General features: G+C 33.9%; 1 protein-coding gene across 1 annotated transcript in view; it reads right to left on the bottom strand.

The window, feature by feature from the left end:
• The window catches only part of ASZ1 (ankyrin repeat, SAM and basic leucine zipper domain containing 1), a 51,943-nt gene extending 28,928 nt beyond the window's left edge, over nt 1–23,015 (bottom strand). The window contains exons 1-4 of the mRNA XM_010947617.3: nt 22,757–23,015; nt 22,272–22,371; nt 18,536–18,658; nt 16,531–16,642 (exon numbers count right to left, since the gene is read on the bottom strand). Of these exons, the coding sequence (XP_010945919.1) occupies nt 16,531–16,642; nt 18,536–18,658; nt 22,272–22,371; nt 22,757–22,861 (440 nt within the window). The 5' untranslated portion in view covers nt 22,862–23,015. The remainder of the gene's footprint in view (nt 1–16,530; nt 16,643–18,535; nt 18,659–22,271; nt 22,372–22,756) is intronic.
• Nucleotides 23,016–23,567: the final 552 nt, after the last annotated feature.

Here is a 23,567-nt window from a genome sequence, read left to right as displayed (position 1 = left end):
TACTTTTTTTTTACTGGATTTCAAAATCAGAATTTATGTTTGCTTTATAAAAAAGAACTGAAATGCTTCTCTCTCTCTTTTTTTTTTATGCTCTGGAACTATTCAAATTGTATTAGTGTAATCTATTCCTTGGAAGTTCTAAAGAAGTGAACTGTTAAACTCTCTCAGTCCAGGACTTTTTTTGGAAGTTGGCTTTATGACAGCTTTTCTCAAAAGACAGATAAAAATCACAACATAAAAATTAAAAAACAACCACCAAAAACAGCATAAACAAAAAACAAACTAGAAATAGCATCTTCAAAACATGTAACAATAAAAAGCTAAAAGATCCAATATGCAAAAAGGTCTTATAAATCAATAAAACACATGTGGACCCACCAAATAGAAAAATAGCAAAGACCAAAGGCAATTATTGGTAAAAGAAATATGTATAAACCACTAACAAAAATGTGAAAGACTAATCAATTAAATGTTGTTGAAAGCAGGCAAACTAAAATGAAGTAGTATTTACAAATCATATTGGAAAATTTAGAACATCAGAAAATCCAGGGATATCACTGTATGGGTTCTTTCAAATACAGTGGGAGGCAGTATAACACGATTCCACTTTTTCAGGAGACAAACTGGCAACAGTTACCACAATTCTAAATATACATACATCTTTGAGTCACAAACTCCACTTTAGGAATGTATTTTATAGAAAACCTACCCAAGTTGCCAGAGATGTTCACTGTAGCAGTTTTTGTAATACTAAAAAACTGAAAACAATCCAGATGTTCTTCAATAAAATGTTACATATCCACAGAGTGGAATATTATGCAGCCATTATAAAGAGAGAACTACAGCTGTACATACTGGCAGGTAAAGTGTCCAGGAAACACTCTTTAGTTAAATAAGCCAATTAGAATACAGTATATTGCATAAAATCCCATTTAAAATCAAAGGAAAACAAAAGAAACATGCTAACACATGGAAGAAATTCTGCAAGAATATATCACAACCAACTATAATATAGGGAAAAACAAGACTTTTCACTTCCTAAGTTACATATTAAAAAAATTTAACAGGAATCTTTTATGACTGGAATTTTTAATAAAAATACATTTTTAAAACTATCTTGTAGTACAGTGGAACTAATGTTTTTCAAATTCAGGCAGAATGACTTATTAGTTTCAATTCTAAACATGCAGTCCCTGGCTTTGGCAAGAGCAAGCTTTTTAACTGGATCTCTTAGCTCCAATTCATCCTCAAACCGCTTTCAGAAAAACCTTTATAAAATACTAACATGTTCATTCTTAAAGTTGTTCAATAGCCTTCAGGATGAAATTCATATATTTTAGCATGGATTCCACAGGTCATTATCTAGCCACTGCCAAATTCTGACTCATTTTCTACTCTAACATCATATGATCTGGTTACATAACTTATAGCTGCCTAATGAAATGTGCTCTCTCATCCTTCTCTGCCTGCACATACACCTGCTACACTGAATATACTTTCCCACCACTTCAGTTGGCTAAATCTTATTCATTCTTCAAAAGATAAACCTCAGGGAAGCTTTCAACTTGTCATCTCCATTTCAGTTAAATTCTAATTTCTATTCCTAGAGACACCATTTACTATCTCTAATCTTGCTATGTTGTAAATGCCTTCAGCATTATAACCTCTCCTACCATATTATCAAATCCAGTAGAGTCAGAGACTGGATCTTTTATCTTTTATCCCCTAGTACTTAGCATATATTGTTTAACAAAACCCAGTTGAATTTAGTGATATTAAGTTGGTTTTTTAATTCATTTACCAAACTTCCTCAGAATTGTTAATGATTGAGAGCTGGTTAAAAAGAATAAAGTTTATGTATATTATGTTACCATAATTACATTTTTTTCCTGAATGATAGAGCCATTTATTCATCTCACTTTCTAGTTATTTCATTTCAGCAAAACCTCCACTAGAGGGCACACAAGGAAAAGCAGAAGCAAAACTCAATCTGACAGGGAAAAAAAATGTACCTTCTTAATCATGTATTTATTACTTCTCTGTTCCATGGGAAGAATGGCTAGTTTGTCTTCATGTCACATTTTTTATTGTACTGTTCAGCATTACCTACTGTTTTTAGTGAACTTTAAACAAACAGCCTTTAGCTGGGAGATTAATGAAACAACTATGTTAAAGGAGATTCTGAAAGTGATAAAATGCTGTGAATTGAATATCCATTTCCAGCTATTAGAGTAGTTTTATTAGATCAACAGTTCCACTAACAAATGCTGTAAAAGCTGATAAAATATAAAATATGTTTGAAGGCATTGTAGAAAAACTAAGGCAGCTAGAACATGAGAAGTCAAGATCCTGGGGAGAAAAGAGGCATTTGCTGAATCGAGTCCTACAATCTCCACCATTTTCTTTTGCGATGTTTGTCATTTCCCAGGTGGCATAAATAGAAGCAGTACCTCTAGGCCTTCTTGTAAGGTTGAGACACAAAAATGAGTCATGGGCTACCAACCAAGAACTTCCAGGATAAAGAGTCTGAAAAAAAGGGCACAGCAGAAAAGTGGCCCTGCAGAGACGGGAAGGGATCTTCTGCTGGGCTTTTATAGTCAAGGCATTTACAAATTCTTAAAATACACAAAATACATGTGGGGAGGGAGGGGGAAAGACTACAAACCAGTTGCTAAGAGGCTGAAAAGCTAAGAAGGGCTTTCCACATTCCTATAAAACTGAAGAGACCTAACTTGGCATTCATGACCCTCAAAGGGAGAGCAGCTCAAGTAAACACCCACGTCTGAGATGAGACCACTGAAGGGCTATAGTGGAAACAGATTAAATCTGACACCCAGCCTTGACCACTATCATCCCTGATTACATCAAAGTTATAACTGCCAGTAAGAGAAAAATTAAATATTTTCTGGAAGCAAACAGATATACATAAATGTTTGTACATAATATCCAGTATTCAGTTAAAAATTACTAGGCATTCTAAGAGGCAGAACCGAGTGACCAAAAGAAAAGAGAAAGAAATAGTAAAAACAAATCTATACATGTTATCAGAAACATGCCTTAAAATACGTGTGATTAATATGTTCCAAAAAATAGCAGGTAGAGGAAAATTTAATTAGAGACCTGAATTTTAGTGGGGAAAAGAGGCAAGCAGAAATTCTGAAACTGAAAAATAGGATTACTGAAGTTAAGAAAGTAATAGATGGGTTTAGTAGCAGATTAGCTACAGCAGAAGAGGATTAGTAACCTAGAAGTTAGTCCAGGAGAAAATACCCAGAAAACTATTGTAATACATGGAGAGGAAAAATGATGGAAAATAAAGAAAAGAATGTTAAGAGATATAAGTGATATGGGTGTAATGATGGTAAATCCCTGTAGGAGAGAAGAGGGAGAATGAGGCAAAAGCAGGATCTGAAGAAATATGATGAAATATATCAAATAACAGATTCAAGTTCTATGAACTCCAAGCTGAACAAATACAAAGAAAACTATCCTGTACTATTGGGATATTACAGCAAATTTGCCCCAAACAAGAGACAAACAGAAAATCTTAAAAACAACCACAGGATAAAACACAATACCTCCAAAGAATCAACAATAAAACTAATAGCTGGCTTTTCAATAGAAACGATGGAGGCCAGGAGATAACAAAATAGCTTTAACTTCTAACCTAGAAATCTGTGCTCAATGAAAATACTTTCAAAATTACAGTGAAATAGGAAGGTGAGCTATGGTATAAGTAGCATATTATTTATATTATTTATATATATATAGCATATATTGTGCTATAAATAGCACAATAAAATGGAATATATAACAACAATGGTACAAAGGCAGAAGTGGGGTTAGCAAATGGAGTTAAAATATTCTAAGATTATGCTCTTGTCCAGGAACTGGTAAAGGTACTAATTTATAAGACTCTAAGAAGTAGAGAATACATGTTATAATCTCTAGAGTACCCACTCAAAGAATAATAGAATGAATAACTAGCAAGATAGGGAAATGAATAATAAAAAGGTTAATCTAAAAACAATCTTAGAACAAAGAGCACTAATTAAATAGAACAGATATCAGTATGTACCCTAAATGCAAACAGACTAACTATTCCAGTTAAAAGGAAACTACTGTTAATTAACCTGGATTTAAAAAGAACTATATATATGTTGCTTACTCTAAGTAAAAACACATAGAAAGGTTGAAAGGAAAAGGATGGAAAAAGACACATTATACAAACACTAAAAGCTGATATAACCATATTAATATTAGACAGTAAATTATAATAAAGAAGAATTACTAAACATGCAGAGGAGCACACTTCTTAAGAATAAAAAGTCAATGCATCAGGAATATAGTGGCCTTATGACATAAAGAATAAGTTCAACAAAATACATAGTCACAGTAACTGGTAGAGCAAGCAAGCAAAAAAATCAGTAGTCATATAGAAGATCTCAACAGAACTAATAAAGGTTGCCTACTTAATACACATAGGCCATTTACACCCAACTGTTGCCAAATTAAATTCTTTTCTAGTGTATATGGAACATCTGCAAAAACTGACCATAGGCTAGGCCATAAAGTCAACACATTTCCAAGATCTAAAATCACACAGAATATGTCCTCTGACAACTGTGGAATTAAGCTAGAAATTAATTAAAAAAAGAAAACTAGGACAATAAAAAAAAAACTTGATACATGGAATATTTCTCAACAATAAAAAGAAATGAACTACTGATACATAAAACATGGACATATCTAAAAATATGCTGAGTTAAAGAATTCAGATAGTAAGAATTTATAATGTATGATGTACTAACTAAAACACTAACCCTGGGTAGGAAAAAAAGTAAGAGTGGTTGCCTCTAGGGTTCAGGGGATTGTTGTGGAAGGGACCTGAGAGAACTTCCTAGGGTAGTGGGAAAATGTTCTATATTTTGAAAGGGTGTGAGCTACATGGATGTATATATTCATCATAATTCAAACTGTACACTTAAGATCTATGCATTTCACTTTGTAAATCAGATCTCAACAAAAAAGTGAAATTTAAAATATGCCAAATTGTACTATATAATATTTACAGATAGATGAATGGATGGATTATTATATGTATGTATATGTGGATGGATGATTATATATATATAAAATCTAATATGGACAGGAAATATACATACAAATTATGAGACTGGTTGCCTCCAGGAAACAAAGAAGAAAAGTGAATACGATTGGAGAGGATACAAAGGGGCCTTTAATAATATTGTATTACTTTATTTAAAACATACTTAAAGCAAAATCAGAATCATTAGGCAAAATATGGCTTTTTAAAGACTATATGAATTATAGCTTTGATATGCATAAGTTTTGTAGGGTTTTTCTTAATTTTTAATGTCTTCTATTAACTTTAATAAGTATCAATGAATATAAAAGATTAATATCTTCACAATATTAAATCCAGTAAATTCTTGACTAAATAAAGTTCCTAACAATTACACAGTTCCACAGAGACATATTAAGTAGAGATATTCAGCTTTCCCAGCAAGAATGGATTCACTTCTATGTATTCATGAGGTTATTGCTATAACATTGGAATGTGGGAAAATTTTCCAAAACAAAATGTAACTCTAGCACCATGTTTTTTTTTTTTTACATTTTTTAAATTGAGTTATAGTCATTTTACAATGTTGTGTCAAATTTCAGTGTAGAGCACAATTTTTCAGTTATACATGAACATACATATATTCATTGTCACTTTTTCTTTCACTGTGAGCTACCACAAGATCTTCTATATATTTCCCTGTGCTATACAGTATAATCTTGTTTATCTATTCTGCATATGCCTGTCAGTATCTGCAAATTTTGAACTCTTAGTCTGTCCCTTCCCACCCCTCTACCCCTTGGCAACCACAAGTTTGTATTCTATGTCTATTAGTCTGTTTCTGTTTTGTATTTATGTTTTTTTCTTTTTTTTTTTTTTAAGATTCCACATATGAGCGATCTCATATGGTACTTTTCTTTCTCTTTTTGGCTTACTTCACTTAGAATGACATTCTCCAGGAGCATCCACGTTGCTACAAATGGTGTTATGTTGTCATTTTTATGGCTGAATAGTATTCCATTGTATAAATATACCACATCTTCTTTATCCAGTCATCTGTTGATGGACATTTAGGCTGTTTCCATGTCTTGGCTATTGTAAACAGTGCTGTTGTGAACATTGGGGTGCAGGTGTCTTTTTGAAGTAGGGTTACTTCTGGATATATGCCCAGGATTGGGATTCCTGAGTCATATGGTAAGTGTGTATTCCTAGTCTTTTGAGGAATCTCCATACTGTTTTCCACAGTGGCTGCACCAGACTGCATTCCCACCAGCAGTGTAGGAGGGTTCCATCTTCTCCACAGACTCTCCAGCATTTGTCATTTGTGGACTTTTGAATGATGGCCATTCTGACTGGTGTGAGGTGACACCTGATTGTAGTTTTGATTTGCATTTCTCTGATAATTAGTGATATTGAGCATTTTTTCATGTGCCTATTGATCATTTGTATTTCTTCTTTGAAGAATTGCTTGTTTAGGTTTTCTGCCCATTTTTGGATTGGGTTGTTTGTTTTTTCCTTATTAAGTCATATGAGCTGCTTATATATTCTGGAGATCAAACCTTTATCGGTTTCATCATTTGCAAAAATTTTCTCCCATTCCGTAGGTTGTCTTTTTGTTTTACTTATGGTTTCCTTTGCTGTGCAGAAGCTTGTAAGTTTTAATTAGGTCCCATTTGTTTATGCTTGCTTTTATTTCTATTGCTTGGGTAGACTGCCCTAGGAGAATATTTTTGAGATGTATGTGAGATAATGTTTTGCCTATATTTTCTTCTAGGAGGTTTATTGTATCTTGTCTTATATTTAAGTCTTTGATCCATTTTGAGTTTATTTTTGTGTATGGTGTAAGGGAGTGTAGCACTATGCTTTCTATTAATGAAAATATCATCTATATGCATATACAAGGTAGTATAATGGAAAATATATCAATTCTTTATATTTTATGCTTAACTTGCACTAGTAATCATCCTTCTGAAATCCTTAACACAGACCAATGATACATCAAAAGTAATGTATTCTGGTGGGAAAATGCTGAAATAGAGTATATTTCAGTTAGAAGAAAATTTTAAGTTTTGAAAGTTATGAAGTCATGAGAGAAAGTTTAAAATGTTCTTTTTTCATTCTGTTCAGTTCTCCCAGGACTTCCAGTACCACTGGACATATCCTGAATACAAAATGTACAAACTAAGACAAAACTACTAAAATAGGTAACAAATTACTATATTCCACTGGATCTAAGACATTCTTAATTTTAGGAGGCATACCAATTTCAGAGATGCTAATGTGGGGAGAGTGTGTCATAATAAATGAAATACGGTTGGTTTTTATTTCAAATTATTTTTTGTGAAAATGTATCTTGTGACCTAAGCCTAATCAATACCAAAGTTCAAAGAGAAACTTCTGAAGAAAATGGATTATAATTTCTAATTACAAAGCATTTGAAATAATTATATTCACTACCTGGGTAATCTTTTTGAGGAGTGTTAGGCAACCTCTAGATTAACTTTAAAAATTCATTATTTTAGCAGTTAGAACAGAACTGAAAGACTGTTTAAGTCAATAATGTACTTGACATTCCCACTTAGACAACATCCTTTATCTCCTCTCTCTCTCTTGCTAAGCTACCAGAAAGGATGGCTTATATCCATTCTTTCCATATCCCAACACTCGTTTATTCCTGACCCACCACAATAACAATCCAGATTTTTTTCATATTGAAATAAATAATCATTTTTAATGTTCAGTCACAGCAACAGATAATAATTAATATACTTATGCATTTAATATAGTTTATTAAAATGATAATGTTTGAAGAAAAGTAGCAATATACTTATTAGTCTGGTTTTATAAATCAATCAGAAATGAGCAGTTTAGAAATCACAGCTCTCATAGCATAGCACCTGAAATGTTACCAATTAAAGTAAACGTAGCATTTGGTAAGCACCAGTACCATGAAATTGCAGCATGATAAGTACTTTCATATTCATTATGTTGTTTTAATTTTCACAGCCATCCTGCTAGCTAGCTAGGTATCATATCTCCCAATGACAGAAGAAACTGAACCTCTAAGATTTCTAAAAGAATAAGTCATGCTTCACACTTTCTATGGTATAAATGGATTAATAGTTATTTTACAAGTGATATGTTTCAGTTAAGTTTTATAAATCAACTAGACAAATGATCATTCTATATCAAATCTATTAAATTCAACACAAATTTGATAAATACCACATGAAAGAATTATGAAGAAGTTGAAAAATACATATGGTGCCATGGTAGTCAAGGGGCCTACAATAAAATCAAGACTTTGATACATGAAACAATGAGAGAACAAAATATGAGATGTATGAGATGTGTAAAAATGTGCTAAACAAGATAATTACCAACCCCAAAATCACAGCTTATGAACCAAAAGCACTCTTGTGGGTTGTAATAACATAAAGAAGCTTAATAGACAATTAATGTGGCCCTTGAAGGCATAATTTGAATGTACAGGAGGGGAGAAGAGGATATTCCAAATTGAAGAATAACAAAGCAAATACATAGGAGGAATGACTATGTATGTGAGGAACATCATTGAAACTGTATAAATGAAATAAAAGTTAGACATTAGAGTGTAGCAAGAATAAGGTAGTGTCAAATTATGGAGAGTTTTAGAGTTCACCTAACAGACAAAAGCAAGAATGTTCTACAGGTAACAGCATATAGGCCTGACTAAAGCACAGAACTTGTGCAGTCATAAATATCAATTAGGACACTATTAAAGTCACCTCTAAGGTGGGATAATAAGTATCAAAAGTGCAATAAATCTAAGAGACATTACAAAGAAAGAGCAAATTAAGGCAAATTATATATAAAAGGGAAAGGAAAAGTTTGAGATAAATACCAATTTTTCTTGGTACAGATTCATGTTCAAAATTCAAAATTAACTACTGCTTTAAGCATACAGTAAAAAGGAATTGTGGCCATGAAGAAAATACATTTAGGGTGACATGGTAAATCATCAGGGCTGTCCACCCAATATTGCTGACTCACCTTCTGTGAACACAGTTAAGACTGTACTTCCTCACTCCCTTGAACTTAGATATGACCTTGTGGCCACAATTAAATAGAAGAAATGGCATGGGTCTCTTCAGGTAGAAGCTTTAGCAGGCAGCACACAATTTACCACTGGTGCCAGACACAAATAAGACAAAGTCAGAAATTAAAAGTTTTTTGTTTCAGTTTTTTTTTTTTTTTTTTTAAAGTCTTGGTTTCTGAGCATGTGTTTTATGTCAAGGGCTTTCATCATCTAGCTTTTCTCACCTCTATCCTCTCCATTCTGTGCTTTCACAGGGACCAAGCAGATTTCTACATTTAATAGCAGTATTAATGCTTGCCTTATCTATGCAAGGTAAACACTAAGGTATCTGTCACAGTTTGCATACACGTGAAACTGATGACAAAGATAAGATCAGCTCCTACATGCAGATAAAGAAAAGATAAGTAAATAGAAAGATAAGCGTAGGCTATGGACAGCCAATCTATTTTTTTAAAAAAGAAAAAATCACAAAATAACCATTTCTAGTAATGTTTTCTAAATAAGCTATTTAAAATTTATTTTCTGAAAATATTTTTGTGACTTCAGCCTGTGTTTTCTGAGCAAAGATATGTCACATCATTACTGGAAAACAAGTTAATACTGTAATCGAAAATTACACCTCAATCTACCAAACTATTCCAGTGACATTTACAACTAAATTTACATTGTGATAAAGAAAGCAGCATTTTTCCCAGAGTATTTCCTATTTATTAAAACAGGTAATAACATTCAGCAAGTTAACAAGCACATGATTACGTCAAAACCTTGGACATAGTTAATGTGTGCTGTCTTATCAATGGTAATAAAACATCTACTGAAATTAAAATGCCATATCATTTTACAAAACCCTTATCTCATGATTAAGCAATCTGAATATACAAATTCCTCTGCCAGGAAAACTGCCTTTTAAATGTAAAGAAAATATATCTTTTTTAACATAAGAAAGTGTTTTAGCATACTGTTTCTAAAAAGAGAAATGTTAATTATATATATATATATTTAAAGGCTTATTATTATTCCAGTAAGAAAATGTCAACTGCAAATTTAAGTCTAGATTGAAGAGAATTTCAAATTTTATCCTGTCTCCTAGTAGTCTAATATGGACCTTTTCGACTATAATAATTTCTAATATCATCTGTTACTGCATTATCAATATAAGAAATAAGGTATGATAAGTCCATATGATGCCACAACTGCCAAGTTCCAATTAATTTAGTTACAGGCAACCTTGTTTTCAGAGCTAAATATGATTACGCTGAATTAAAGCGGTAATATTTTTCTATTCACATACTTCTCTTTGTGACTTGTGGACTTTTTAAATAAAAATTTAAGAACCTAAATAATTAGGCAAAGAGGAAAAAACCCCAAAATATAAGGCAATTTAACACATGTTTCTGCCACAATCAGAAAAGATATGCTGTTTAAACTGGCTATGTTGAAAAATCCTAAACATAGACAAGATGGGGAATATAAATAACATTCCAATGGTTCATATTAAACTCATAAATTCCCTTATCAAACCTTTGCTACATTCAAAGGCTTAAATACTTGAGTGCCAACTTCTGTTTTTTAAAAATAACATACCATCTACCATTGAGTAGTACGGATTATGTTACACGATATATTTAAGAGCAATTAACACAGTGCCTGTATACAGAAAACACTGCATAAATGTTTCATTTAAAAACCAAACAAAAAGCCTAATCCCAGAAACAAATTCTAAAGCCAGAATAAATAAATATTAAATTCCTGTATTTGCAAGACACAGTACACTAGGTATTGTCAGTGGCACGATCCAAGAGAAATATAAAATATGATTTGTGTCAATTTAAAAATGGCTTTCAAGTTGTCAGTTTTTTTCCCCCATTAGCTCCACAGGAGAGAAAATAAAAGGAATTTTTAAAATTAAGACAAAATAGTAAGACAATAAGGTAGATCTATATGTACTAATATTTAACTGATCATTAAATAATAAATCAATGCTGTTTTCAACAAGATAAAAAAAATCTGCATGGAATATAACGAGAGATAACAGAAGATATATAAATAAAAAAGTTAAAAATTTAGAAGATGCCAACTTCTACTTCCAGTAATGGTAAACTTTGGATCAAAATTGTGAAGGCATTTAAAATAGCTAGATGAAAAAAATGTTAAATTTCTTAAAGACTGAAGAACTAAAAAGATATCAAAGAACTACTGAACCAAAATCTAGATGGCAAAACCAAAGAGGTAAATAAACTTAGCAGTGATGGTTGCTTTTGCCTTGAGGGCATTTGCTAGTTCATCAGAACCCAATGCAAAATTGAGCCGTGGCTTTGAACTTGAAGAAACAAAATTCAAAGCACTAGGTCTATACAAAGTAGAGTTTACTAAGCCATACTCAAGAGACATTAAGCTGAGATTCTAAGGGCTACACCTTCAGGGTAAGGATGAACGAGAAATAAATCAGCTGTTTAGGTTTATACCAGCAAAATGGTTCAGGAAACTTCAGCTCCTGAACTTAGATTACATGAGTCCTGGACTGATAGTGCCCTAGGCACCTTTAAGAAATACACAAAACCCTCTCTGCTGGATCACTGTAGCCTCATATTATTTCTACAAGTAAGTTTTAATATCTAGTGACTAGCACCTCATCATGAGTAAGAAGCATGAGATACTACTGCTAACAGAAACAAACCCACAAAGATCTCAGATACTATAACTGTTACATCCAGACTGTATGTTTACCATATTAAAGAAGTTTTGATTTAGAGTTTGAAAATATTTTGAGGGAGAAAAAGCTATAAAAAGTAACACTGCCTATTTTAAAAAGAATCAAACAGAATTTCTAGAAATAAAAAAAGTAACTGAAATTATGAACTCAATTGATGAGTTTAACAATACATTAGAAGCAAGTGAAGGGAGACTAAGTGACCTAGAAGGCAGATTAGATGCTATTATCCACAATGTGGTACAGTGAAAGAAAAAGATGGATAATAAAGAAGACAGACTTTGTGGATACAGTGAGAAGGTCTAACAGATAGACAATCAGAGACCCAGAAAGAGAGGAAAGAACAGGGCAGAGGTCATATTTGTAGGGATAATGGATGAGGCTTCTCCAAAATTGAGGCACCCAAAATTTAGAAGAAGCTTGTCATAATGCTTGACATGGCAGATGGAGATACCTTAATGATACCTACGACATTAAATGGATTTTTTTCATTAGCTATTTTCAAGATGAAACAGAGAAATGTTGGAAGAAACTAAGGAAATTTAGCCAAAATACATGAACATCTAGGAATCAAATGTATTAACAGATTTGAAAAGCCTACTTACATAAAAAATTTGTGAACAACATAAAACTTCAAAGCAGATGAGAGTCGCTCTTTTAAATAATCCTTATCTAATAAATCTGAGTATTATTAAATGTTCACCATAACAATGAACTAGAATGACTAGAGAAGTAAAAGAAAAGCTTAAAACGATGTTAAGAGCAATTAGTGATACTGATGTTCAGCACACATATACAAATGACTTGCTGAAGCAAATCAAACAACAAACACCAATAAGCATTCAGTAGGTAAAACAAAGAAGCAGACAGTCACAGCTATATGGAGAACTGACACAAGACTTTTAGCTTAACTCAGAACTCAGGCTAGAAAAGTGAGCATTGCTCAAAAAGACTTCAAGCCTCAGACACCTGGGGCAAAAGTTTACAGTAAAAAATACACTAAATTGTACACCTAAAAATGGTTAAATTGGCAAATTTCACGTTACAGACATTTTACGACAATAAAAAAATTTAAAGAAAAGAAGAAAAGAGAAAAGAGGGTTGGGGGAGGGAGGAAAGGGGGCAGGCAGGACTTAATAGTTTTATGAAAACTTTAGAGGAAAAGACACAGGAATCTGGAGAGGATTCAAGAAAGTGAAATGAAAAACACTGTGGAAGACAAGCTAAGGGACTGGCCAGAAGTGCTTGGACTTAGTACCAGGAGCCCTAGGGACAGAGAAACAAGCACTATGTTGTCAGCACTCAATGCTGCCTTAGCACAGAGCAAGCCATAACATGCTTTCAAATCTGCCTACTCAAGTATTCTAACAATTTTACAGCTTATTAATATACTGCTCTGTCTTTTCTTTTAATTTCCAAGCCAATCACTGTTCTGCCTTATTGGGTCAGTTATTTTTGTCAGACCATAAAGACTCTGTCACACCTCTTTAAATCAGTACAAAATATCCATACAATGGAAAACTACTCAGCAATAAAAAGTAACACATTTTTGATACACACAACATGGATGAATCTTAAAAAATCATCCTGAGTGAAAAAAATCAGACATACATAAAAATTCTGTATCATTATATTTATATAGCATTTTAGAATAGCAGAAGATAATAGTGATAGAAATAAGTTCCAGAGCCCTGAGGAATGGCATGAAGGAACATTTTTGGATGACAGAAATGTTCTGTCTTGGGGTGTGAGTTATACGAATGTATGCATTTGTCAAAACTGATCCAACTGTACAATGAAAATCTGAATACTTCATGGTACATAAATTATACACAATAAAAAAATTTTAAACTATGAAAGAGCTTCCTCCAAACCGTTCAGCAAGACCTCTAATTAATTAAGTATAGGAAATTCAGTAGTTTCCTCATAATTTTTATTCTTCTATTCACTTTTAGTGCAAACAGAACCAAGTGGTATATTTGATTTAAGTGATTTACTTCCATTATAGGACCTATAATTATCTTCCTGCTTCTAAAACAGGTAAACCCTCTTTTTCTTTTTTCCATATTATAAACAAATACCCCGTCTTTTGAGTTACGTCCATAGAACACAGAAGGGTTATGATGCTACTTCATACATCGAAACTGCTACTTGTCTTCTAGCTTAGAAGGTGATCTCTTAAGACTTTTCTATTACTTTCACTTTATGAAGCATGACTACTGATTTAATTCTAGTTTAAAAAAAAGTAGTTACAAGTCAACGTCCTTCGCAATTGGCACATATATAACCATCAAGCTTTCACAAAAACTATCCATTTGCGTTTCACAGCTGACTCTTTTCCCCATGCTCTTTTTCTTGAGAGGTAATTTTTCTCATCACAAGAACTGTTCAACAAGAGGCTACGTCAATCTCTTGAGGGTAAATTCATTTAAACATGTTTTTTTCTTTTACATCTGAATAGTAATTCCTTCACGTATCCCTTGTATGTTCTGGCATTTTTACATGCACCTCAAACTCTCAATCTTCTAATAGGTTTCAGTTTTTGCCCCTGCTAATGAATTATGTATAAAATTCCCCCAAATCTCATGGCTCTCTCCTGTGTCCTGAGATTGTTTCTTTCAGACTGCCAGCGTGCTATCCCTACGTGTCCATTAACGCTATCCTTATAAAATTTGAAGCCTCAAACATTGCTTGCCACGACTTACTCTCTTTTTAGCTCTATCAAGAACTTCATTTTCTGCAAGAAAACACAATTCAATCATTTTATTGCTTTATGCTTTGAGCATTAAAATAAAAGCAGTTGAATAGTTTGTTTTTTCAGGTATTTTCTCACATTTGTTAATTAGATGCAGACTGCTCTTTTCTTCAGCCATGCTGTAAAATTCTCTATTTATTTTAGTTGAGTACATACCAATCTAAATCTTATATTCTATCAAATTCATTAACTTTTCTAAGGTTTTCAGTTTTGAAATTGTGTAGCTGCCTTATAGTTTTAGCTTGAGATGCTAACCTGGTATTATTTTAATTCAAGTGAAATATGTTTCTTTCCCAAATATTTCCCATGTATCTAAAGGACACCTATTTCTTAAGGAAACAGAATAGAATTTATAACACTAGCTTACTTGACTTCTCTTTCAGATTGTTTACAAGATAGCAAATGACTGGGAAGGTAAAAGTCTTCAATATCTATATTATCTGTAGATGTAGTTAAAAAAATTGAAGAGCACCAACAAAAAATAATCTTCCAATTAATCCAGAGAGGCAAGTCCTATCATAAGCCACTTCTGAAAATACAAAATCAAAATTATAACACCTGTTGAAGTTTACTTCAGCAAGGTATCCTGGAGTTCCCAATTCCAAGGTACAATCAGATTCAAAAGTTATACCTAACTAGGGATTATACTACAAATGACAAAATTGATTTTCTAGGAATCTACAGGTGTTTCTTTCCCAGTTCTTTTTAAATTCTTATTACTGATTATCCACTCTATAAGCTTTAACTTTTCTCACACTAGATTTTTCAACCTTGGCACTTCTGACATTCTAGGATGGGCAATTCTTTGTTTTGAGGGGTTGTCCTATGTACGGCAGGATGTTTAGTAGCATCCCTGGCCTCCACCCATTAGATGCCAGTAGCATCTCCCAGATGTGACAATCAAAAACTGTCTCCAGACATTGCCAGCTATCCACTGGGGAACCAAACAGATCCTGCTTGAACCATTCTATTAAATCAAAATCTCTGCATGTCAGAAAATATCTGGGAATCATCTAAAGCTGTATAGTACCTCCCAAGGCTGTACAGGTCAAGAAACTAAGCTAAACTAGAAAACAAAAACCTTCCAGAGTCAAGCCTAGTTATTTCTATATATCAGGCATTAGACCATTATTATTTGAATTAATGAATTATAAATAATAATTCTGTTCACAGTAGACATATTTCTGTTGGATGGGCTACTTCCCATTTTCTTCATTTTGAAGGTTAAACAAAGGAGAAAGAGATTTAACAGGAAGATGAAGCCAGACAAGAAGGAAGTCAATGATAGAAATTTTAAGCAATCTGAATCATTTTTTTAAATTACTGAAAATTTAACAGATGCAAGATATATCTCATCTTCTATGTATCTAGACACTATTAATACATGCTATAACATAGTTAATTGGAAAAGTCTCAGGAAAATGGATAGTTAATTGGAAAAGCCTTAGGAAAAGCCTTAATTGGTATATTATTCTGGAATGCTTATTGTTTGTGTAAAATTGTTTAGTGGGGAAACAATTTCTAGTGTTACATAGAAAGAATACTAAGCAAAGAGGCTTAGTATTCTATTATAGCTCAATCATCATATTCTTTTGAGTGTGTAATTCAAAGGAAAATGATACAATTTTTTATCCCACTTTCCTTGTCATTTAAACTTCTTAGGAAATTCCTCTAAAAATTAAAAGTTGCAAGACTACTTTGATGATAAGTGCTTCCTCTGATAATCTTATACAATAGTAACCATGATGTTATGACGTATTTTCATTTATCAGCTACATGGCCAAGTAAACACACATTGCTCATGATTTAAAAAAAAAACCCACATGCTGTTAAATCTTTAACAGGCTGATAATCAAAGAAAAGTATCTTCATCATTTTTAAACAAATACTAAGCTTCTTACCTACAAGCAACATTTGGATCAGCATTTCTTGAAAGTAGCAGCTCTACACACTTCAAAATCTGTTCTTCAGAGCCACGAGCAGAACATGCAGTTATCAAAATAGTCTGCTTATCTATAGTGAAAAGAAAAGTGAGGAAAACCCCATACACATCACAGAGTGTAGCTAATTGACTTCTTTCACCATTCAAAAGATTCTAATTATTTACTGCATTCTTAGAATTCTATAACCTATTCCCATATCTCTTGTTCTTAGCAGATAATTTTGTCTTCCTTCCCCCAAAAATGAGATCAGGAATGAACTGTCTTAATTTCCAAAGTATATCTACAACTCATTTCTTAACTTCTTTTCCCTAGTCTCATTTCTTCAAGAGAACAGAAAAGTGGTTCAGAACATGGACTCTGTGCAGAGATACTGCCTAGAGTTGAATAGTTTTTGGTTGATCAAAATTCAACTTGACCACATGGCTAAGAAACAATGATTGATATTCTCTGATTCACTTCTTTACTTCTCACTCATTTGACATCTCACACAAACCTGGCTTATGCCCAAACCATCCTACTTAAGACGTCCTAACTGCCACATCTATTGGTTTCTTTTTAGGCCTTTTCTACTTGACCTCTCAGCTCATCCCATTTCCTAAAACTCTTCTTCCCTTGGCTCCTCCGGCATCAACAGAGATCAGAGAAAATTAAAAAACAAAACAAAACAAAATACAATTCCCAAGTAAGAAACGGGGAATTAAAAATAGGTCATGCAGCCATGGTTTATTTAGTGGTTCAATACTGACTAAACATAGAAATATAGATTCTGGTCCCAGTTCTGCCACTCATAAACTGACTTCAGTGATATCTTAGTAGACCTAATTTATAGATAAGAAGCTAATGTCTGCCCTCTACGTGACTGGGGCCATTGTGGGATACATAAAAGAATCTATGTGAACATGCTGGGAAAGAGATAAGAGTATTTTATAACTATAAGGTATTCTTCTGATTAAAAGAAGCAGAGAAAAAACTATTAATCCATTTTTTGAGCAGAATATCTTATACACTTTCAAAAATCTCATTCCTAAGTATAGCTTTCATTGATAATATTTTTAAATGACATAATAAAAAAGAAAAACCTATCACAGCAGCAAATTAAACATATAACTAGATAAGACAGGAATTTATATAAAATATATAAATGAGAAAACAGAATAGAAATGGCTTTACAAATATCTAGTGTAGTACAAAATTAATATGTAAATTAATTCTAAAGTGAAACCTATACCTGAATTATGAAATGAATTTAATTATCTATTAGAAATGTTAAAAATAATCAGTAATTCAATAGAATAATTAAGAATTTGCACATATACTCTAATTCTTCAAAAGGAACTAAAGCACTACTGGTAGAAATTATTTAGTAACAAACACAGAAACAACTGGATTTAATAAATATTTTTGAAACAATTTTAAGTGATACAATTCACAGTTGAGTTGTAAATTCCAAAGATTGATTTTCAAGCAACTAAATTATCAGATTTTTGACGTTTTCATTCAATGCATTTTTGCCTTAAAAATAACCAAACTTTCTAGCATAGAAGTTAAAGATATGTAGTAAATAACATAACCAGATATAACAATGACATAAATGGAATCTACCTCTCTAGAAAGAGACTTCTTTGAAGTATCTATGGTTTCTAATTTCGTTTTATGTGTTATTTATATAATAAAATTAATAGGAAGGTTTTTTTTTTTCTTAGAAAACTGCTTTTTTTCACTTTGCATAATAGCTGCTTGGGAATCAAGAAAATCTCAGCAAACATAATCAGTTAAGTTACCTCAAACAACTTACCCTTATTATTATTTTTTTCAAAGACAAAGGTTTATTTTAAAGTGAATGTATGAAAACAGACCATGGAAACTACATATCACCACCCTCAAACAGAATATAATTAGGCTTCTAAACAGAGAAATATACAAACTAAATTTTCACATATTTTAAGCATTTAAAACATCTTACCCTTAACAAAGCTTGCATTAGCTCCTCTGTCCAAAAGGACCCGGACCAGCTCCACATTGGAAACGCTAGCAGCATACATAAGGGGAGTCCAGCCATACAGGAAGCTGGAATCTACACTGATTCCTGTCAACATAAAAACAAGCCTTTAAAAACCTCATCCATTAAAAAAAAATCATTGTCAACTTAATATGCTTAAAATACCACACCAAGCAACATACACCATGTACTTCATAATGGCAGGGAATTTCTTGATAATAATGGCTTCAGAAAAATAGAAAATAGTTGTATACAGACTTTGATAAAATAGCTAATTTCAGTTTCACTGTAGTTCACTATAGTTCACTTCAGTTTCATTATGTTCCAGGAGACCAGATCTGACAAATGTTTTATCATATAATCTATAAATATCTGTATTAGAACAGGTTCTTACATGCTACCTTTTACTCTCTAAGGTAGTTGAAAACAGTTTCACAGAGGTAAAATATATTTTTAGTGAGAATATCATCATACATCTCTATGGTGGCAAATACCAAATAGATTCCTTATTAAAACTCCCTTAACTTCTTTCCCAACACAAAACTTGCATGACTGGCCAATCATGAGGCTAAAAAGGTAGGTTAGGGTTAGATTATGAAAGCTCTGTTAAGAAATGTAGACTGCACTTTGTGATCCAAAGATCTACATTATTATATCTGAATTATAAAGACAATATAGGTGCCACTGCTGAGAGTGGGACAGGAGGGAGGGAGAACTGGTTATGAGTCCACACAAAAGTCAGTGCAAGGGCAGTGAAGAAAGTGAAGAAGGAATACAAAAAGACATTTTGAAAGCAGGGTTATCAGAATTTAAAATTATTTGAGGAAGAGGCGTGTTGGAAAAGGACAAACAGAAAATAACCATCAAGTTCTGCTTTGAACAAATGAATGAAACAGTGAGCTAGAATAAGGAGAGGCACAGATGAGACATTAGCCCTGAGGAGTAGGATCAAGTTTTAGATAGCTACCATCCAGACTGGGACAGGAAGGAATAGATAATAATTGTTAAGAAAGGCCAAAAGCCAGCTGACCTTCAAATCCTCAAATCATGAATGGTACAAATCCTTCAAGTGATCTGATTTTCCCCAATAGCACTGATTGGTTTGGTCACATAAAACAGAAAAAAAAGGTTGAACTGATCCAGATTTGGATCTAAGACTGGGGAGGAGCATAGGAGAAAAGGTTCAAGGACAAGATTACAGTGAGGCAGTGAACACAACCTATTAGATTTATGTAAAGCATTTGCTATAAAGAGATCAAGATTTAAGTGGCAAACTCTCCCTTCAACCTAAGAAATATCAGCTAATTTTAAGACAAGAGAGAAAACAGAATGTTTTCTGTTTTGAAGAAGGAGAACTTGTATGTGAAAACCACTGAACATAGACAGGCTTGCCTTTAACACCTAATAATTTACAGGTTTTATAGTCTCTGGATATAAAATGTTCCATCTGCAAAAATGAAGGTCGTATCACTGAAAAAATGCAAACTTGTTCGGGAGGACTTGGTTTTTTCTGTAGGAACACTAAGTTGTTGAAAGATTATTTACATCAAATTCCCAAACTAACTTTAATTGATACAAGGTGCATGATAATTACCAGGAGAAAACAACATAAAACTTAGTACATACATATACTGATGGCCCAACTTGTCTTTAACGAATTTTCTTTTCTAAACTGCTGCAACTGAAAGCGTATGAATGAGATCAGAGAAAAGATCATTTTTTTTCCTCATTATCCTTTCCCTGTTGACATTACTGCTCAAAATATGACAGCAAGAGTAAAAAGGAAATGGTGTGAAGATACAGATGAGCACATGTAGCATTTCAGTACAAAAATTCTTAACTATCATCACCTCTAAACTCAAAAAAATAAATTATTAAGCACATATTATGTTCTAAGCATAGTGTAAAAAAAAGGTAAGTTTAGAAAGATTGACAATATACATACAGAGCTCAAAAACATTCAGAATAACACTATATTGTTTTGGGGTAAATGCATATATAATAGAAATATAAAGATGTTCATAGGAATTATAAATACCAAGTGTAGAAGAATGGTAATCTCCAGTGGGAAAAAGATAAGTCTCCATCCTTTTTGAATGCCGAAAATGTCTAATAATTTAAAAAGAACAGAAAGCTTTAGTGCACAGCTGAAAAGTAAAAACTGGAGACCTCTTTGAGCCATTAAAACTGGCTGACTTAAAAGGAGCTTTCATTTTTTATTCAGCTTCTCAACTGGTGCAGAAATATGTATCCAAAATAAGAATGACTTTGAAAGGCACACAATTAAAAATACTTTTAAACGTGTTAAATAATGACATCTAGAAGGAAACCAAGAAATGCTAAAACAGGAATTACTTGTGAGAGACTTCAGGAGTAATAGAGGGGTGAAAAGTGGAGACAAAGGTATTTTTCTGCTTATACCTATTTATTTGTTACTGGCTTTTAAAAACGACCTTAAACATTTTTTGTACTTAAAATTTTAAAGATTGACTAAATATTTACCTTACCAGTGGGCTCTTTTCAAGTCCTAATCCTTCAAGAGCCTCCACCATTTCATTGCATCTAGTCCCACTACTCCCAAGGCAAACTCTCTTTTCTAAAAACGAATTTCTGCCTATTCCATCCCACCCAACTTTATGCACACTCCCACGTGTGTCCATATCCTAGTATTAGACCTCCTTCAATTATTCAAATTTTATTCAACTTAATTCTTCAATTATGAACTCAAGTGCCACTGTCCACAAAGTCATATGATCCTTCTTATTTGTTACAACAGCTAATATTTATATAATGCCTATATGCCCTAAGGCCTTTATGTATTCTCTCATTTTAACCCTTTGATATAATGCATCCTGGTTTTAAAAAGGGGAAACTTGAAGCTTACGAGTTTCCAAACTTGGTCAAGATCACAGAGTTATCAAGTGGCAGGGTTGGTAATTAAACCCAGAAATGTACTATTTCTAAAATGACTGACTTTCCGCTAAACCATGCAGTATCTCTAGCATAGAAAAAACCATTTTGCTATATATGGTTTTATGTGTGAATGTTTTGGATTTACAAGTAGATGGTAAATGCCTGTTACTCCTTTGGATAATTTCAGTCATTATCAACAACTCACATTTCCTTGTAAAGGGAATTCAAAAAAATAATATCTAATTTGACAAACAGAAAAATGTCATGGGGCCCATGATATTTTACATAAGGGAATTGATGCTCTAGAAGTTTAAATGACTTTCCCAAGGAACCACACTGAGTAGGCAGAAGGCTGTAAGAGGTATCCAGATATTAATTCCTACTTCAGTCCTCATTCACACACACACACACACACACAACCAACACAGGCAAAGAACATAACTAAAATGTACATAACTAGAAACAATCCTTGAGATACACATAATAATAAATACAGCCAAGTAAATGCTGAGAAAAGTAAGAATTATCAAAGTCGGGTAAGATTAGTCAGAACAGACCTTCTGAAGGAGGTGGAAGAGCTGATGGAAGGATACTGGGTGACATTCCAAATTTGTGGGTTGATGAAGAAAATAAGGCAGAGAGAATTCAGAGTCAAGTAAGATGTAGGACACTTGATACACTACCATTCATTAAGCTTCCATTAGAAAAGCAACTCAAATTTTTAAAATAAGGAATCCTTATGAACCAAGACAACTATGTTACCGCGAAACTATCCCTTAACTCTCACCAGAATCTAGGAGCTCCTCCACCAATGAAGTATCTCCCGTGGTCAATGCTTTCTTAAATGTTTCATTCTTTTCTTCAACGGGTAACGGTCTTTTCAATTTCTAAAACAGCAGAAAGTTAAAAAAAAAAAATCTCGTTACATATATTTTCATTTCCGCTGAATCAGGAAACAATAATGATTGGTTTTGGGTATATATGGGAGGTGGGGGTGGAGAGATGGCAACATACAAAGTTTGCGATTAATTCGTAACTAAAATTATCTTTAAAGAGAATGGATCCAAACCCAAGTGAAGAATTACATCGACAACCTAAAGAAGCGCATTTGATGGGAAGCACAGTAGGGAAACAGAAACTTTGCAAGTTTGTCGGGAGTTCAAAAGCCTGTAATTCCACTGGAAAAAAAAGTTAGGGAAACGTAAGGCAAGGAAGTTAAGAGGTTTCGTGGTCAGGGGAGGCCGATCCAGGTGCGGTCAAGACAGGTGCTACCTGAACTGCCTGGTCGAGATACCCAATCTCCCAGCCGTCGTCCTCGCTCTCGCTGCTCTCGCCTCCTCCGGCCACTGCCAGACCGCGTAGCGGACCCGCCGCCATGCCTGCTAGGCCGCTCCCCGCCGCACTGGCTGCATGTCAGCCCGCCTGCTCCCTCGGCGCCTGCGCACTGCGGAGCGTGTAGGGCGACGCGGGAAGGGCTGCGCGGGAAGGGCTGCGCGGGAAGGCGCGACGCGAGAGCGCTGCGGTCTTGGGCCTTCGGGCGCAGGCGCGTGACTGCGCGCAGCACCCTGGCCCACGTCCACTATCCCCGAGGCTGCGGTAGAGGAAAACTGGCGCGTCTGTCGGGGCAGGCAGGCTGACCTCCTGGCCAGTGCTTCCAGTTCCTTTCAGGACCTTACCCTTCATTCTTTTTAGGGTATTTGCTAAATGATGAAGTTCTTACTCTTTAAGTATTGCCTCAGCCGTGGCAGGAGCAGAATAGAGGTTTAAATGTCACACAATACTAGGCTTTCACTCCCGTCTCCATCACCTGCCCTACCCCCTACCCCCAGCCCCGGCCCTCCGCCAAATCCACTGTCAAAACATGTGCTCCATGGCCAGTGCTGTTGGCCAGAACACATCCCTGAGGAGCATCACCCATACGTTCATGAAGCCAGCAGGCAAATGGGAGCTGAAAGGAGCAAGGAGAAGTCTTCCTTTAAATTCCGTGTGATCTCATCATAGAGTTAGAAACTTAAGAAGATGGAAACACTTTCCCAGGTAGATAGTGTAGATGCTCGAAAGGAAATAGTCGAGAAAAGGGAGG

The sequence above is a fragment of the Camelus bactrianus genome, chromosome 7, assembly GCF_048773025.1.
Source record: "Camelus bactrianus isolate YW-2024 breed Bactrian camel chromosome 7, ASM4877302v1, whole genome shotgun sequence".
Classification (NCBI taxonomy): Eukaryota; Metazoa; Chordata; class Mammalia; order Artiodactyla; family Camelidae; genus Camelus; species Camelus bactrianus.
Note: the sequence above shows the minus strand (reverse complement) of the source record. Positions and strands in the feature narration are given on the sequence as shown.